This window comes from Molothrus ater, chromosome Z (assembly GCF_012460135.2).
Source record: "Molothrus ater isolate BHLD 08-10-18 breed brown headed cowbird chromosome Z, BPBGC_Mater_1.1, whole genome shotgun sequence".
NCBI classification, from domain to species: domain Eukaryota; kingdom Metazoa; phylum Chordata; class Aves; order Passeriformes; family Icteridae; genus Molothrus; species Molothrus ater.
In genome coordinates this window covers 28,337,029-28,351,950 of record NC_050511.2, presented here as the reverse complement: position 1 = coordinate 28,351,950, position 14,922 = coordinate 28,337,029, and the positions used below count along the sequence as shown (strand labels likewise).

Sequence of the window (14,922 nt, the reverse complement as noted above, 5' to 3'; positions counted from 1 at the left end):
TTTTAAAAGTGTAAGCACACACCAAGCTTCTCCTGGAGACTAAAGACAAATGGAACAAGGCAAAAATAAATTAAATAAAACTAAATTCAGCTGAAAGCCTAAGCTTGGTCTGCTTTGGGTAAACCGTTTGATGCTGTTTAACAGCATTGGGATGGAAGCTGACACCACACTCATTCACAGCATGAATTCTACAAATTACATACTTCCTCCAACTTGTCATTAGCTACAACTCTGCCTTTACATTTACACAAATTTCAAGTGGTGCCCCTGCATCCCATCACTTCTCAGTACCTTCATCCCATCACTTCTCAGTACCTTTGCCTCTCTTTTATCCTAATATTTTGGAGCAATATCCTATTGCTCCTAATATTTTCACTGTGATTAGGATATTTAAGTTAGCATTTGTAATTCCTGTTTTCACACTAGCTCATGTCTGATATAAAACTTGGACACCATTGGAAGAGAAAACCAGCTGAACTATGTGTCCACAAAACAGCTAGAATACTGTAGTTTATGCAAAATATTGGTTTATTATGTGTGATATGGTATGGTATATGCCTTCAGCCATTTCTTTGTAGAACCTGTACTTAAATGTCCATATTCAACTTATTTATTTCCTAGCTTGGTAATGACAAATTGTCATTCCATGTGGCTATTTGAATTCAAAGTGCCTGATGGATATAAACATCATAAAATGAAGAAAGATAGCCTGACTCTGACAAAAGGAGACAGGATAATCTCATTTCTCCATTCAAATATATTTGGGGGATAAAAAAAAAAAAAAAAAAAGAGAAAATGCATAATCACAGACATAATGTAGAGAAACTACAGGTTATAGCATCTTTGTGGCATGCAACACTGAGGTTGCCTAGCAGGTCTTTTGCTTTCACATGAGAAGTCAACTGAAGTCCAACAATATCATGGGTTTTATACCCCTAAAATAGAAGTGATTTCACCCATGTGTCTCACATTCTTTTCTTCCCCTATGAAAAAAAACCCAGCTAAATATTCTATTCATTTTGTCTACTTGCATTCAGGAAAAATTTTCAAAAGATGCAATGTTTAATGAAAATTTCAGTCATGTAAGTTTTCAGCAGTGATAGTACATGACACATAACCTACTGAAAAGCTAGAGAAATATGAAAACATTGGCATGCTATAACAACCCAGTAATTTGCCAATGTGAAACAGCTGAAGAAAACAATTGTAAAGCTATGAACTACAATTAGTATGATACAAATACTGAGTTTTACTCTTGAAGAAATTAATATATCTTGAACATTTAATAGTGGAAAGACTGACAGGAAACACTGATTTCAACCCAAAACCTCTAGCGAATTCAATTTAACTACAATCTCTACATCTACTAGCTAAGCAATAAAAAAAAGCCTACCAATATGTTCATGTTTACACAGATGTTTTTTAATTTGTATTAAAATTTTAAAATTGGCTTTTTACTTCCTTTGCTGTTCCTTTGTAGATGTTACATTAAAGAAAATGTCAGGTTCTCCTCTATAGATCTCTGAAAATAGTAGATATTCTGCTTATTTGGGTTTCTTGCTACTTCTTACTACTTTAGGGAGGAGGAACAGGGAGGACAAGGATAGAAAATGTTTCAAAAAACTAGAACCATTTGCTCCTACAGTGTAATATCTAATTTTGGTATGGCTGCATGCTAGTATTTAATCTATTCCTTTACATTTTTTTTCCATTATGTTTTGCTCATTAAAAAAAAAAATTAAATACATCCTAAATTTTGTAAAGGAGAGGTGGCACAGTAGGGAAGACCACATTTATTTATTACATACCTCATGCTTTATCACAAAATGGATTATAAAAATAGACCCAAATTAATTTTTAAAATTATTTTAAATTATTAAATTACTGCTTATGAAGGTTCAATGTCAAGGTATTATGTACTAAGCTTGCTTTTGCTCTGGTAGCTCTCTGGCTTGAATGGTGGAGAGAGATGAAGAAAGGGGTCCTTAATCTATCAAACAGGATAGCTGTGAAGCTGGAATTAGCTGCTGAAGAGCAGCACTGACATTCCCTACAATTTCAAAAGACAAAACTGACCTGCATCAATTGCTCGCATATTCCCAGGAGTGAAAAACTCACTATTCTTTTACAGAAATTAACAGCTAGACAGATGGTATCAATTGTCTACTCTCAGGTATAGAGCAAATGGTAATGAAAAGGAATGAAAGTTAAGGATGCAGTGGGGTTGACTGGAGGAAAGAAGAGGCAGGAATTTTTAGAGAAAGAATACATTTGCATATAATCATTGGGATTCCCCTGAGGAAATATATACAATGCCAGTGGGTATGAGAGCTTCTTATTCTGTAGCATCAGCAGTCAGGAAGTGAAGACTAACTTAAAGATCACACTTGAATTGAGAATAATGTGGCAAATATACACAAGGCTAGAATATACACAGAGGACTACTGGCAGCAAACTCTTTAGAGAAGTAGGAACCCCATGTTTCAGGAAACAAGAGAACTATGTTACAAGAGGTATTTGATATACTGTGTTTTAGAGAAAATAAAAGTATCCATACAATTCTATAGTGTATATGTATATGTATACATACAGGCATACACACACCTATTTGTTTTTATTTTTAAAATACAGAATATCATCATATCGTATCATGTCAATCAGGAAACATAGTTTAGCTAGGGTATTTACTCTGAAACAGAGCAGAGTAGAATCATCAGATGCAGTAATTTACTTGCAACAAAATCAAAATCTAAAAGCAGAAAGCCTGCTAGTGATTTTAGGGCAGATTTTTTTTTTCTGCTCCTTTAAGCAAGAAGCAACATTTTATTGGTCCATTGGCATTACATCATTACAGAGCCTTTTGAAATGGCTGCCTGTATACTCCCCTTAAATTAATACAAATTTAATTATTTCATAATAAATTTAATGTCAGAAATTAAATCTTGGAATAATAAGATATAATGAGGCAACCATGAGGATTCTGGTGCTTCCTTCCCTCACAGAAAGGCGGTCTTCTACCTGCAGCACTACTACATTTATGACTGTTATAAAGTACCCTGCCTCTCATTTCTACTGCATTCAGTCAAGTTCCTTCTTGACAACATTCATTCCACACAAATATTCAAATTCTTTTTCTTTAAAAAACAGTGTTAAGGAAGGCAAGTACTCTATTTCTAAACTTTTATATATTTGCAGGACACCATAGGCTTATATACAGCTGTACACAATACAAGTGGTTCAAAGTAATTTTATGTTGAAAAAAGAATCAAGAACTGAAAAAGTATTAAAGACTAAAAGCAATATTCTATCCAAAATTACTCAACAGTTCATAACTGATTAACATAATTTCTTCATATTCAGCAGAAAAAATGTAGGTTTTTAAGTCACATAATTTCAGGAACACTGGCTCCAAATTAATTCAAGCCTTTTCCAAAAGGCTCCTGTTAGTCTTTCAGTGTGTAAGTCATGGACAGTCCACAGAATACACTTCAACATCTGATGAATGGATGAATGAATGAATTTAAATCCAGTTGGTGGCCAGTCACAAGTGTTGTTCCCCAAGAATCAGGGTCACTTCTCTTTAATATCTTTATGACCTGGCCAAGGGGGATCAAGTACATCCTCAGTCAGTTTGCAGATGACACCAAGCTGGGTGGGAGTGCTGATCTGCTGGAGGGCAGGAAGGCTCTGCAGAGGGATCTGGGCAGGCTGGATCATGGGCCCAGGTCAGTGGTGTGAGGTTCAACAAGGCCCAGTGCTGGGTCCTGCCCATGACCTGACCAAGTGGCCAAGAAGGCCAGTGGCATCCTGGCCTGTGCTAGCAATCCTGGCCTGTGCCAGCAGGAGCAGGGCAGGGATTGTCCCCCTGTACTTGGCACTAGTGAGACTGCACTTTGAAACTTGTGATTCAAGAAGGATATTGAGGTGTTCAAGTATGTCCAGAGAAGTGCAGCAAATCTAAGGAAGGGCCTGGAGTACAAGTCCTGTGAGGAGTGGCTGAGAGCTGAGAAAAGAGGGCTAAGGAGGAACCTTACCACTCTCTACAACTGCCTGAAATGAGGGTGTGGTAGCCTCTTCTGCCAAGTAAAAAACAGTAGGACAAGACATAATGTCCTCAAACTGTCCCAGAGGAGGTTAGGTTCAATAGTAGGAGAAATTTCTTTACTGAAAGGCTGGTTAAGCTTTGGAACAGGAAATATGAAACTCCCCAGGAAAGCTGGATGATGTCACCATCCCTAGAAATGGTCAGATATGGCAGATTGAGATGAGGTGTGCCCAGTGGTCTTTGTGTTATTCAGTCAAAGGTTGGACTTGATGATCTTGGAGGTTGTTTCCAACAATGTTTCCATGATTTCTGTGTTTTCAACCATTGAATTAGGAATTTTCAAGCTGCCTTATGTTTTTATGTTTTATATATATATACTCTTTACATACGTCTTTTAAATTATTTTTGAAAGGACATGTGAAAACCAATTTTTTTTTAAATTCTGAACAGAAATTTGAAACAGATTACCACTTTAAGGACAGGCTATCAATTTTAAAGCACTCCAAGCTGCATTTCCACATTTAAACATACAGCTACAAAAACAAAAAAAAAAAAATTAATGGAATAAAAGGGAATTAAAGTATAGAGTGAAAATATTAATAGTTCAAAATAAGTGAGTATAAGATAAGGTAGACCAAGAATCACATTGGAAACAGTGTGGGATGATCCAGACAATTTACACTTCCTCTAAGAATTTGAAGGGCCACTAACCACTTTCTATCTGACAACATTACAGTCATGCACACATTGACAGATTAGGTAATTACTGTATAACATAGCAAAAAAACACATTTTGCACTTGTGCATATCCTGTTCTAGAGTATATCAATGTTCTTGAATGACACTGTTTAATGTGTGATTTAGTGTATGCATATTTTTCAATACCCTGATGGCAGAGATTTCATGTAACAAAGAGACCATGCATCCTTTCACCTTTATAAATAGTCAAGGTAAAAATCAATAATAAAAAGACCTCACAAATATGTACTGTGTTTTATTCCCTGCCTTTTTAGGTTTCATCACCAATACAACACCAAAAAATGAAACTTTCACAGTTGATACTGGTAAGTTTGTTACTCTTCTCCTGGGCAAGAACAGGTTTGAACTACATTTAATAGAACACCAAAGACTGTTACCACTGTTAATGAACTGTCACTATGTTTCAAAAGGCCCATGTCAGTAAAACCCTTGTTATTCATTTCTTACCTTAAACATAGCTTATTGCTCTTTACCTGGTAATAACCATCACAATTCAGATTTTTAATACATTCAAATACTGGAACACCTTAATAGTAACGCATATATGGAGGATATATTAATATACTACTCACCAATTTTAATCGTTGCAAGGGTATTCTACTAGTGTCTATCGGAGCACGCTCTGTGACATTACCAAATCTGACTTCTGGGATGGCAATTGCACATATTACATGTGCCCACCTGTGAAAAGTGGCAAGTCAAAAATACCACCAAAAAAACTCATAGAAATACAAGTACTGAAGTTGTTGCTTGCTGCGTATTTGGCTTTTGCTTTTGGTTTGGTAACCACAGATGGGTATGTTTTCTTGAACATACCCATCTGTGGTTACTTCCTTATTAGGCTTTCCTAAGCTTCATTAACACATTTTAACAAACCTTGCAACACTAGCACTTTGTGTCAATAAACTTTCAGACTGAGATTTTATTGCAACAATTTTTAAGCATATTTTACTTTTCATTTAAGTAAGAAGTTTTTGCAGGTGCACCATTCAGGTACATATGTAAACACCACACTATTTAGTTTATTTGTAATTTATCATCTACAGCATTTATTAGTCATTACTAACACTACTCAGACCTGAGAAACTATTCTTACACAACAAACGTGATTACAATCAATCTTGTATCTATCAAAATGCAAAAGGAAATGCAAAAGTTATCAAGGCCTTCTGTCTACAGACACAAAGGCAGCAAAGTGAGCAAGCCACCAGTGCAATGCCCAACATGAACTGGATCTCCTTTGGTAGCAAAAGCACCTGCAAGCACCTAGGACCAGTGTTACATTCAAGACCTCAATGAAATGTCCGAGGTTTGTCAGATGATACCACATGCTTCCTATATGAATCAGAAAGCACTCCAAATCCTCCCGATACATGAATCTCAAAATAAGAACGCTAAAAGGAACTTTAAAAAGCCTGAAATTAATATTGAAACTGTGTATTTCATGAAGCACAAGAGAAGCTAACAGCACTTTTATCATCAAAGAGCAGCCTTCTGAGGCTACTTCTAGAATCTTTTTGGGGTAGACACGAAGTTACTTCTAAAATCTTTTTGGGGTAGACAAGAAGTCAGTTATCTCCTGAGTAAAGGAAAACATTTTAATTTTTTTACTCCTATTTGCCTTATTCCCTGTCATTTACTGTATGTCTGTTTTCATTACCCCACTTGCTCTGTTTCTGTAAGCTCTGAATGCTTGCCTCACTCTGCTTCATGTACATTTTGAAGAAACACACATTACACAACCATCTTAGTAGATTAACAGGAATGTGGGCTGAAGCTGAAGGAGATGGGAGGGTGATGCAGAAAACAAAAAAAAAAAAAAATTCTCTTTCTTGCACTAGAGCAGGAATATTTCAATAAGTCATCTTTGGCAAAACCATCTGCAAAAGTATAATATGACACACAGGGACCAAACAAATTCCTGTCATGTGATTTTAAAGTTGTATTGGTCGAAGTGTGAAATAAGACCTGTACATAAAGATGACATACCAATTAGCAAGTTATACAGTTCAGCCCAAATAGAAACAGATAAATCTTGCAGATTCATCCTTTTATTATGGTGACAGTTTCTTCATGTTTTACTTACATGAAGTTGAGACTTCTAAAATTATTTTTAATAATAGCTGTTTTCTTCTCATTGTCCACCTGCTAAACCACATTGTCTTACCATCTAAGCTTTATGAGACAGAAAGGCTATAAATAAAATGCCTCTTCAATCAGCCTTCAATTAAACATTTATCCTCTGACATCTCTCAACCTAACAGACTCAAAACAATTCCTGTGTTCTGCTGAAAAGAAGGAATCTCAGCCTTCCTATACTGCAAACTGCTTACTGCATGCACACATACCAGTCTGATCCATTAGCTTTTAGAAGTATGACATGCTCTTCCTGTATCTCTAATTAGTATGTATAGAGTAAAGAAGGAGCAAAGGAGAATGCACATGTTAGATTTTACAGCTGTTGGAGATAAAAGGTTAAATTGTAATACACTTTTTTGAAAACTCAAAATTTTGAAATGATAGCTAATGCTGAAAGACAGATTAAAAACTCCACAATGTGTAACAACTATAAGGTGTTACAGAAACAGTAAAAACAAGACTTCAACTGGTTTTGCAGAAATCCCATTTCACAAATCCATAAAACTAACCTACAGAGTAACAGAATGTAAACCCAAAAACCTTATATATAATTACACAAGGAAAGTGATTTTATGCAAACCTTTGTGCATTTTCCTCGTAATATATCTTATAAGACATTTCAAAAAAATTTATATTGATATGCAAAGAAACATATACATATTTTTAAAGATGCAACATGAAAGCTAAGCTACCAGCAGCAAATATCAAAAGGGCATAATAAATTCTACTGAGATAGTATTTTTGTAATTCTTTTTGTATTTATCAAGTAAAGCAAGGAACAAATTAAAGGGAATTTAAAGCAGAACTAAAAATCAGCTGAGAATTTTAATGCACTGGCAAAAATCTCCATTAAAATAGCTACAGTAATAATATTTTCTGAAGGTAAGATATGGCCTGAGTTAAAAAACTTTCTCCTAACTGGACAAGAGTCATCAAATCAACTGCAAACCACTGATAAATAAATTCTTTCCACCTTCTTTTCCTGGTAAGTGAAAAACAATGCCATACCTAGATCATGTCTTACCACTGCATTCCAAAGCATGAAAGAAAGATGTCTACACAATATTGCTAAGCTACTAAGATGAGCTAATTAATTATGAAATTATTCAAAATGCATGTAAGACTATTCTACTATAGGGCTTGAAAAAACATTAAGCTGCAACATTTTCCACTTTAGCAAGGGTTACTTGCTATAGTTTCTATCAGCCAGATACAGTAATACTATGTCAGCAACAAAACTATTTTTGACAGTGTGCGATAGAAGTGCGTTTGGAAAAAAAAAAAAACAAATGTCAGAATTGAAAATCATTTCAACCTGATTAAAAATAATTCTTTGAAAATACTGGGTTTAGAAGTTCAAAAGTATTGTATTGTAATTTTCAGAAGCAAAGAAAATACATTTTGCTGTTTGATAAGACATGCAAACAATGTTAAATGAGCTCTCTCATCTACGTTTTTTGCAAAAAGGCCAGCAAATTAAAATTTGGAACGAGCAAGCGTTTGCAAATAATAAAAGAAATGTACATTTTACTATGTAACTATTTAACAAAATGCCAGTGCCACATTTCAACAGAAATAAGATTTAGCTTAAAGAGACACTGTCAAATAACTCATGTTGCAAATGCTTTGCACCTGGAAATAGACTCTAAATAAAGTTTAAAATAAGCACATACAGTCCTGAAGAACATATTACTTACTTTTTGTCAGTAGTCTGCTTTAATGCACCACCTCTCAAATTGCAGAGACAACATTCCTAAAAATAAAAACAGAGTAGAAAAAGTGAGTTTTAATGATGGTTTACAAATCAGTTCTATTCATCTGATCTTGAGGAAAAAGCAAACTGCTAAAGCAATTAATTAATTACTGGGTTACAAACTGCCACTTACAAGCATAGCATTTCCTTACAGAGGAAGAAAAGGATACAGTAACAAAAAGAGAAACAACTCATACAACCAAAAGGAAAAAGGTATTTGAGTATTACTTACAGAAGAAGGGATAGAATCACTTTGAAATGTAATAAAAAACCCAAACAAAATCAACACCAAAAAACCCCAAAAAAAAAAAATTAAAAAAAAAATCCCCTACACTTTTAATCAGTACTGCTGTAGAAAGGCTGGAAACTGCCACACATTTTACAAAGATAAAACAAAGTACTCTGGCACATAATGAGTTTAACAGAAGTTACTGAGAAACTGACCCATAAGCTATTGATCTAGCTTAATTTTTTTTTTCTTTTTCTTTTTCCTGCAGTATACCTCCACTGCTTTGATCTTCAGTACAACTCCATCTCTTTCAGGGCACTTGGCAAGGTGTTCAGCAGTCCCCAGATAACACGCTAAAAAACATGGCTTTTCCTATCTCTACTTAAAACTCAGCTTTTGAACAGATACACTCTTTTCGTCTTTCCAACCCCTCACTCCTCCTCTTCAGCCTCCTTCACTTTTGAATCTATTCTTTCCTCTCTTTTTTATCTCTCATCCCTTGAAAGGAGCTGATGAAAAAATGTTTTGAACATAGCTATTCTTCTTCCCCCATTTTTTCTAAAAGAATGAATGTACGAATAGAGTCACGATATTCTGTGACAGTATACCTATATGAGACCATGTCTTTTGAACCCCTACATTTAAGTTGTCCTTGCAGGACAAACAAGCAAATCAAACAAAAACACAAACAAAACAAAACCCCAAAAATTTTGTTATACTCCAGTCTGATCTTATCTTAAAAATAATGATGGCTACAAATGTCTGTAAGAAATTTATTTGAATGATATATTACATTTCCTATGAAAAACATCTTTCCTAACCATAGAAAAAGACTTTCTTCTGACAATTGGATTCTCTTCACTATTCGAGCACAAAATTTTTGCTTTACCAACCAACACTATGAAAAAAAGAACATCCTCTTATGGAGTACCCTTTTAACTACTGAATATTATTGTAGAGTTTTAAAGAAGAGAATTGAGGTTCATTATTCTATCCACAACAACCTCAGGATGGGACCTAATATGCTCCAGATCACATTTCCCTTTCTAGAAGTATATATTGACTAATAAATTAGGGACCCAAAGGCTCAAAACTACACCACTTTCAGTAAAGTTGTTTCTTTCTCTGGGCTTGCAATAGTAGCCAATTGGAAAAACAGCATATTGCAATAAAACACCGTTTCGGAGTGATCCCTGCACCCCTTCCAGGGACCAGGTCATCCCACATCTGACAGACCAGCTCTTTTCCTTCCCTGAATACTAGTGCAGTGTGGTGGACATAAGCATCAACACCAGCAGAGCCCAGCAGGCATCAGGAGGAGGCAGCGGGTGGTGGCACTGACGCCTCATGCATGGGTACTTATCTGCCACTAGAGCAACTCCAAAAGCTCCTGCTTTCCCAGGAAGCTTCTCTCTGTCCACCGTCTTTCCTTCCCTTTGTCTCCCAGATGGTGTGGTTGACTGACTGTGGGGTAGAGAGCTCATGCCATTCTCCCCGTGTCTTCCAAACCACACAGGCATCCTGGAGGGCACCATCTTGTAAATGCTATTTCCACCACTTTGGGTCTATTTTTGTTTCCCAGGGCATCAGGAGAGTAGTGATTTTGTATCTAGTGATTCTTTACGATTTTTTTGTTTGTTTGTTGCTGTTTTGCTTTTTAGTAAACTGTTATTTTTTCACTTATGTTTACTCGCATTTGTTCTTTATAGGTGGAAAGGGATTGGTAAGAGGAGGTAACTAATTTTATAGTGTCCAGCTCTTTAAATTGTCTTAAGCCAAGACAGCAGTTCTGCAGAAGCATGAACTTTTACGATTTATACATAGAGTAATATCTGCAGACTGGGGAAAATAGCATAAGTCTAACTCATCAAAAATCCGTGCAGGGAGAAACTTTCATTCTCCATTTTCAAATGTGAAAGTTCAGGGGATTCCTCATAAATGCTTGCTAATCTGAGCACCTTCTTAACATTGGCCACAAAAATACTTCAACTCTGCTTTGCAAAACAAAGAGTTCATTTGCTCCTATTTTAAGAGCTTTGACATTCTTACGTCACTTAAAAATTTGTTACTTGACAAATGATGACATTTTTCTGCTTCTAATGGATATTTTTCACTTTTACAAAAAACTCTCACCAGGTCATTTGCTGTGGAACTTACTAATGTAGCCACATGGAGAATCCAAGGCCCTAAAGAAATTTTACAAAAAAATTTTACTAAGAAATTAAGCTAAAACAGCACAGGAAGAGACAGAAGTCATATATTTACCTACCAACTACAGAGCTTCGACATTAGGTTAAAAATAGAAAAGAAAAAAAAAAAAACAGAGGGAAAATTAAATGGAGGAGAGCAGCCCAAGCAAAAGAGAAGGTGGCTCTAAATACCCTGATTAGAAGCTTTAAAAAATTACCCTTATGCAGGACCTATAGGAACCAAATATTCTGTCCTCTACAGAAACACCTGTATGTATCTTTGGTGAGCAGAAAGTGTTGGTGGGTACTTGTTCACTGTCTGCTGGACACAGACTATAAATTAGATCCCTAAGAACTAGTCAAGTTCACCAGTGTTCATAACAAAACTGTGTGGGTAGGAACACAGGTTTAAAGCCCATTAAAACTATTTTGTTTATTATGTCTGCATTGCAATATATTTTCCTATATACAGATGACATGGCTATTAGCTTAACTTGACTCAATATACTACAATTAATGAAACTCAGAGAACCTGACATTTACAGAGACTAATATTCCTAATAAATGTACACATGCCATGGGTGGCAGTGAAATAGCATGTGAACTAGTAACTACTACCCACGTTATTATCCATGAAGGACACAGACCTGCTGAGGTAGTCCACTGCTCCAAAAACACCTCTCCTACGAAGACAGGCTGAGAGAGCTGTTCAGCCTGGAGAAAAGTAGAGAAGGCTTTGGGGAGACCTCACTGTGGCCTTAGAATACTTAAAGGGGGCTTATAAAAAAGATGGGGAAAAACATTTTATAAGGAGAAATGGTTTTAAATATAGATGAGACGTAAGGAAAAGTTTTTGAAGGTAAGGATAGTCAAACACCAGACCAGATTGCCCAGAGAGGCAGTGGATGCCCCATCCCTGGAAACATTCAAGGTCAGGTCATACAGGGCTCTGAGCAAACTGGTATAATTGATAATGTCCCTGCTTATGGCAGGGAATTTGGACTAAATAACCTTTAAAGATCCCTTCCAACACAAACTTTTCTATGATTCTGTGGTTCTGTGTTCTCAAAAAGAAAGAGTATGTCTGTGCATCCCTGTCTACCTGCTGTCAGCCTATTATGTAAAAGTCAGGAAAAGAATGTATTTCATTACAAAGCATCACCTTAGAAGGAATCCAATCTCTTATTCATTATTACTTTGCAAATCCTTTAAACAAGTAATTTTGTCATTCGTATTTGCATTAAATAATAATTTCATAAGCATATTATTTTATACGTATCTAAATTAAATCTTAGACCATTTTAAATTGCTCATCTCCTTCAAAAATCTCCATAACATTCTAGAATTACAAGAAGGCTTTTTCTCTTACAGTACCTGTATAAAGTAAGATATCTCCATATCCATATATAATTCACAAGTTTTATACAGTAACATTCCTTTTATCTTTCAGCTTTTTTGTGGAAATGATGCTTTTTTTCATAACAATACATATCATATTCACTATTTCTGGACTAAATGTTTCCCCTTTTCTTCCCAAAAATACCATTTTTGCAACCAGCAACCCTAATCTCACTTCTCTGCTTCAATCACTTCAAGAAACTGGCGGAAAAACCTCAAGTCACTGTGAATTAACCAAGCTTCCTTTGGTACATCCATCCAAAAGATGGATCACCCTTTTTGGAAGGGTATGTCTCTACTCAGGCAAAGCTGCATATTAATTTTTGTTGCATGGATAAATACTACGCAAAACCCAAGCCTGTTTACACTCATTTATATTTTAAAATGAATACAGTTGCTTATCTTTGGGTATTTTTTTAGTGTCTGCCAGAATTCAGTCATAGTCACAGTAATGCTTACAAAAACCAGTTTTCACATTTCCATATTCCCATACCTACTTCATCAGCAATAGCTGTCTCCATAGGAGACAGGAAGCTGTCTGACACAGCAAGGCAGTAGAATTCTGCCAAGCCATAGCAGAAGAATAGGTACTAAGTCATCTAACAGTTATTTTTATTGAAAACTATGATTATGCACCACACAATCCTCTTTCTTGTTAAACTGCTATTTCTTCTTTGCTAAGGCCCTGTAAATTACAATAGCATCTCCAAATAATTACATTTACTCAGTTAAATGAAAAAGAAATTCAAGCTTAGGTCAGTGGAAGACAACTTAAAATAAAATATATCTTTCTCTTAATAAATTGTGACTGACACATTTTCAAAAATCTCCTCTTAAAATGTAGTTTCCATAACCAACCTAATAATCTCTTGCAGTTCTTTAGCATCCATGCCATTAGGGAGCTTTTAATTTAAACTAGCAAGCAGATATCCTGCTTAAGCCTTTTCCTTTTTACTTTATGCATGATAAACATCAAAAGCCCCATATTGTCCTTTTCTTTTTTTTGCCATTTTCCATCTATAGATCCTTAGCTGGTTAAACAACCACAATTTTTCCACCTAACTGACTTCATCTGTGGCCACGTTCTCCCTTCTGAAATGCAATGAGAAGAGATCTTCTGTGATGTCAGGGAAAATATGTTTCATTTTTATCCCACATCTGGGGAGATGTGCTTATACAGCCATGACTTGTGTAGCACATGGACAATAATCTCCAGGATCTTTTCTACATCAGCAGCTGACATCACTGCTCCGCAATCCTTTGTCTGGATTCTAGCTTCAGTATCTTACAATTTTCTCTAATTATATCTTGTTTTCCAAGTTATCTCAGTAATTTTTTAAGACTTGTTCATTTCTGATTGCCCTTACTTCACAGGCCTCACTAAAAATAAGCCCAAAGTTTGTCTTCAGCTAACGTCTTCTGCTACAGCTTTTGCAAAAGGGATAACCATGCAGGCTGGTCAAGGCAGTAAAAAGACTGTGCAATGTTTGACAGATGCAACTGGAAAAACGAGACTTGGAAAAGGGCATGGCTAGGTACTTCAATAAGAAGGTAGTAGAAGGAAACTAGTAGCAGATTCAAAACAAAGAAAGAAACAAAAAAACCCAGAAAGATTCTTCACACAGTACATATCTGTTTGCCAGATGTAGGTGCTAAAATTTTACACTAGTTGAGAGAGAATCTGCCTAAGTTCATGAAAAAGAAATCCAACAAAAGTTACTTTCTACTAAGTAAATAGAAAGGTACTGCCTTTGGCTAAGACAATTTCTTATTTCCACATCGTAGGAGATTGAGAAAGCATTAGGAATGCCTGCTCAAGACACATATTCTTCATCAGGTATTAATTTTTTGCTGTGAACACAATAATAACAGACTAGAACAGACTTTAGTTTAATTCTTTTAGCACATCTTACTGCTCTACATAACCTGCAGTTTTAAACATTCATATGCAGAAACACTACCTAGATATTAAGGAAAATCCAAATGCTTGGCACTAAGCACACATTGAAATATGTATTACATATCATATATATTTAATTTTCCCAATCTGTGATCCCAAAAAACAAACAAACAAACAAAAAAGCTTTACTAATATATTATTATCATTCAATTAATAAGCTATTATGGTAACTTTTGTCACAGCTTTATTTAGCAGTGATTTTACCTGAAGTAATATTTTCAAGTAGTCACAATACATTTTGGCTAGTTATTTGAAGCATTGCATTAGAAAGAACATTAAAGATCATCTAGGCCAACTCCCCTGCAATAGGCAGGAACACCTTCCTAGGCCAGGTTGCTCAGAGCCCCATCCAACTGGCTTTGCACACTTACAAGGATAGGGCATCCACCACTTTTCTGGCAAGTCTCAAGGTAAAGAACCTCTTCCTTATATCTAATCTAAACCTTCGGA

At 35.6% G+C, this 14,922-nt stretch overlaps 1 protein-coding gene across 4 annotated transcripts in view; it reads right to left on the bottom strand.

Annotated features, from left to right (window-relative positions):
• The window catches only part of KDM4C (lysine demethylase 4C), a 250,048-nt gene that overhangs the window by 72,255 nt on the left and 162,871 nt on the right, over positions 1 to 14,922 (bottom strand). For all 4 annotated transcript variants that reach the window (XM_036403664.2, XM_036403665.2, XM_054517952.1 and 1 more), the window contains 2 exons: positions 8,641 to 8,696; positions 5,377 to 5,485 (listed from right to left, as the gene is read on the bottom strand). In XM_036403664.2, the coding sequence (XP_036259557.1) occupies positions 5,377 to 5,485; positions 8,641 to 8,696 (165 nt within the window). The remainder of the gene's footprint in view (positions 1 to 5,376; positions 5,486 to 8,640; positions 8,697 to 14,922) is intronic.